The sequence below is a fragment of the Galeopterus variegatus genome, unplaced genomic scaffold (assembly GCF_000696425.1).
Source record: "Galeopterus variegatus unplaced genomic scaffold, G_variegatus-3.0.2 Scaffold15168, whole genome shotgun sequence".
NCBI lineage: Eukaryota > Metazoa > Chordata > Mammalia > Dermoptera > Cynocephalidae > Galeopterus > Galeopterus variegatus.
This window is the reverse complement of record NW_007741279.1, coordinates 15175-19547: the sequence shown is the minus strand read 5'-3', so window position 1 is coordinate 19547 and position 4373 is coordinate 15175. Positions and strand designations below refer to the sequence as shown.

The following is a 4373-nucleotide window of genomic DNA, read 5'->3' as shown; positions in this document are numbered from 1 at the left end:
TGTTCAGTGTAACACAAGATTCGGTTGCTCTGTCGTGATGGCAGGAGCCAGGTTAGGGGGGCTCTGAGGCTGGGGGGAAGGAGACGTTGGGCTGCATGGAGGTGGCTCCGCAGGGAGAAAGGGGTCTTTTCCAGGAGGGGCCCAGGGAAGCAGGGAGGAGACGGTGAGGGGGGAGCAGCCCAGGGCCGGCCAGGCAGGAGGCCAGGCAGGGAGGGGAGCTGGTCAGAGTGGAGGGAAGGCCTGAGGGGTCGAGCCGAGGTGACAGGGGGAGGTGAGGAGCCCCAGGAAGCCCCTCACCTGAGAATGTCCCCCAGCATGGAGTTCAGGATTTGAAAATTTGTCGTCAGTTTCTTCCAAGGCTTGAAGCGCATTCCCTGGTTGTACACAAACTCTCCCCAGCAGCTTTGAAATTCTGAAATAGAAGAGGCAGGAAGCAGCCAGGGCTGAGTAGGCCCTGCTCCCTGACCTCTGGGCCGCCCTCCCTGGGGCCTGTCTTCTGGCGGCCAGTTGGAATCAGGGCTGGCTCCATCCTGTGCGGCTGCCCTGGGGCCCCCATCCTGCGGGCATCCCACACCTGCCCTCCCTCACCCTGGCCCCTCCCAAAGCCCAGAAGCCCACCCCCACTTCTCACCTTGGAAGGACATGACGTCCACCTGGGCCCCTTCCCAGCACAGTCTGCGAAGCCCCTGCCTGTATTCTGATTCCCAAAAGTAATAGAGGCGGGCAGCAAAGATGGTCAGCCTCACGTTTTTGTGCCTGGCCAGGAAGTCGGCCACCTGTTCTGCACACTCGCAGCATGGGCTCCAGGATATGTACCAGGTGACCAAGTAGTGCTTGTCATGGGACAGCACGTTGTTGAAGAACCAAGAGAGGAAGCACAATTCTGCATGGCAGGTAGGATCAGGATAGACCTAGGAGAAGTGGAGAAGGAAAGGGAAGTTCTTGGGTGGGGAGCAGGCAGCAGGGCAGGTGCAGGGAGAGGGGGGCAGGCAGCAGGGCAGGTGCAGGGAGAGGGGGGCAGGCAGCAGGGCAGGTGNTGGTGAGTGACGTCCTAGGGCCACTGTTGTGCAGGCCCCACCCTCTTCCTGCTTAGGCACCAGGGTGGGAGGTTCCTGAGGCTCAGCCCCACCTTCCCTCCATTTCTGGGGCCCTCAGGCTTGGAGGAGCGGGACCTCTGATGGAGACAGGCCCTTCCTGCAGCAGGACCCAAGGGAACTGCAAAGGGAAAGAGAAAGTAATTGCCACTGGGGAGCGGAAGAGAGTCCAGGCTTGGGCTGAGAGAGCGGGGCGGACGCCCCTGTATTAGTTCATTTGTTTTGCTATAACAATACCTGAGACTGGGTAGTTTATAAAGAACAGAAGTTTATTTGGCCTATGATTCTGGGACAGCTGCATCTGGTGCGGGCCTCAGGCTGCTTCTACTCATGGCCAAAAGTGGCAGGGAGCCAGCGGCCCCAACACCCCTACCCAGCCCAGGTCTGTGCCCAGAGTGACGTGCAGCTGCTGCCTGTTGGATGAACGGAGGTCGGAGACTTGGGGGTCATGGGAAGTGTGGATCTGGGTCAGGTACTTGTATTTACTCTGGCACAGAACTGAAGGGACAGTTGTGTTTCGAGTTCCTTATTCTGTGCTCAGTCGTTGACCTGTGTCCCCTCATCTACCCTCCCGGCTGCCCAGGGGGACTCACGGGTACCCAGGCTCGCAGGTGGCAAGGTGGCCGCTCAGGAGAGACAGCTGCAGATGGTGGAGCTGGCGTTAGAGCCTAAGTCGGCTGCTGTGCGGTGCCAGTGGCGTTTGCCGTTTCTCACTGCAAGTCAGAGGAGGGCGGCTGATGGCTGGAGACAAACAGGCTCATGACCCGCACAGATGCTGGAGGGCTGCGGGGTGGACTGAGGGATCACGGAGGACATGTGCTCACACACAGACACCTACGCACATGGATACGCACACACATAGACACACAGACACACATACGCACCCACACAGATACATATGCATACACATGCACAGACACACACACATAAGACACATATGCATATGCATGCACAGACACACACATGCACCGACACATGTGCACGCACACATGCATACACATGCACAGACACATATGCATATACATAGACACACACAGACACATGCACAGACACACGTGCACACACAGACACATGCAGACACAGACACACGCACAGGCACATGTACAGATACACGCACAGACACACACAGACATATGTGTATACACAAACAGATACACACACACACACACGCACACGCACACACACCCGGTTTTCTGATCGTTTTAGTCCTTAGGATAAAACCCACAATATTTTGGAGGAATGAATATATATTGTCCTTCAAATAATCTTCTGAAATACGAAGATACTTCAAAAAGCTTGTGGAAAATAGAATTAAGAGACAGTACGAATCCTTCCGTGAGCTTTTTGAAGTTCCCTCGTATTTTGTCCGTCTACAGGATTTTGTTCCACTTGGAGCTGCTGTGCTCGCTATGGAGGCCCCGAACCCTTCTGGTGGGGCTTGAAGGCAGGGCTCCCCAGTGAGGGTGACCTGGGGTGTCAGGATGTGTAACAGCGTCCCCACCTGGTGACCCAGTGGCGCTGGTGCACTGCCAGTGTCCCCAGGATGCTTGAGCGCAGTATGAAGGGCGTTTCTGCGCCTGTGTTCCTGAAGGCAGGACAGAAGGGAAGGGCAGGGGCGGTAGGTTGGGGGACCCAGCAGGGCAGATGGGAGGTCCCCAAGCCCAGCCTTTCTAGAAGCCTGTTCTCTCCCCAGAAGGAAGGAAGGAAGGCTGGTGCAGGCATTGCTCGATTCCCTCATTCATGATTATTATCCATGAGCACCAGGGCCAGGGCTTGGTCAGGAGCCTGGGACACAAGGGTGGATCTCGCACCGTCCTTCCTCCAGGAGATCACGGCATAGGGGAGACCGACAAGGACACACAGGGACCCCACCTTCTCCCTCCCACAGACCCGTCCTATATCTGCCTGTGAACTCAGTGGCCTGGACCTTTGCCCCAATAGCTGCATGGAGGTATGTCACCCTGAGACCTGCAGTCAGGCCAGGGGGCCGNAGCCTTTCTAGAAGCCTGTTCTCTCCCCAGAAGGAAGGAAGGAAGGCTGGTGCAGGCATTGCTCGATTCCCTCATTCATGATTATTATCCATGAGCACCAGGGCCAGGGCTTGGTCAGGAGCCTGGGACACAAGGGTGGATCTCGCACCGTCCTTCCTCCAGGAGATCACGGCATAGGGGAGACCGACAAGGACACACAGGGACCCCACCTTCTCCCTCCCACAGACCCGTCCTATATCTGCCTGTGAACTCAGTGGCCTGGACCTTTGCCCCAATAGCTGCATGGAGGTATGTCACCCTGAGACCTGCAGTCAGGCCAGGGGGCCGTGCAGGTGCAGGGCGCATGGTGCAGGTGGTTGTGGGGGCTGCTCTGCTCCAGGGGCTGGACAGAGAGGCTCTGGTCACCAGGTGGGCTGGTTTGGGCCACACCACTGTCTTCCAGGGAGACTCCATGTGTGGGGCAGCCCCGGCCCTGGGGTGCCTTCCTTGGGGCTTCCACCCAACTCCATGCCGCCAGCTTCTCTGGTCTGAACTTGATGGGAGGAGAAAGCTGCGCTGGGAGCTCCACTTTCCCCCTGCAAATCTGCTGTGTCTGTGTCCATCCGTGGCTGACCCCTGGTTGTGAAGGACGTCAGTGACAAGCAGGATGGGCTGTCCCCATCCAGCTGCTCCAGACAGAAGCATAGGCATGTCTTGTGTGCCCTTTGGCCAGTGGCAGGTTTTTGTAGTTGAATTCTGGAGACATCAGGTAACTGGAGGTCACAGTGGGAGAAAAAAGAAAGATGCAGAGAGGTGCCAGGGACCTTGAAGGCACCGTTTGTCTCTGAGCCCCCAACCAGCCCAGGAAGCTGGTGTCTCCTTGGCCTCCAGGCTGCTCTGTGCCGACACCAGCCCTGTCCGTGTGGCCACATCTCACCCTTACCTCATCTAGGGTCGGGACACGGGGGCTGCCCACTCCCTCCCTCAGGCCCTCCTCTGTGTGAGCCCCCAGCCCTCTCTGTGCTGAGCCACTGATGCTCTGTCCCCAAGTCCCCTGGGATCCTCCCCCTGCCCATCCACTGGCACCTCTGTCCCTGAAGGTCTGACCCTGGACCCCTCCTGCTTCAGGAGGGAGCAGCTGGTGGCCAACATGGGACCACCGAGCCGGGTGAGTCTGGCTAAGCCCAGAGATGGAGGTGCAGCCATCACCAAGAGAGAATACAACACAGTGACATGAGGGACTCCAGCCCACAGCAGCAGCCGAGCACCTCTATGCCTCTGGGCTGGGTCTGCTCTCTCCCCATCTGTG

The 4373-nt window shown here is 58.0% G+C and overlaps 1 protein-coding gene across 1 annotated transcript in view; it reads right to left on the bottom strand.

The window, feature by feature from the left end:
* LOC103582173 (DNA dC->dU-editing enzyme APOBEC-3C-like) overlaps nt 1-1938 on the bottom strand; it is a gene marked incomplete at its 3' end in the record, with an annotated part of 6184 nt that extends 4246 nt beyond the window's left edge. The window contains exons 1-4 of the mRNA XM_008563839.1: nt 1933-1938; nt 1468-1581; nt 632-911; nt 298-412 (exon numbers count right to left, since the gene is read on the bottom strand). Coding sequence (XP_008562061.1) covers nt 298-412; nt 632-911; nt 1468-1581; nt 1933-1938 — 515 coding nt within the window. The remainder of the gene's footprint in view (nt 1-297; nt 413-631; nt 912-1467; nt 1582-1932) is intronic.
* Nucleotides 1939-4373: the final 2435 nt, after the last annotated feature.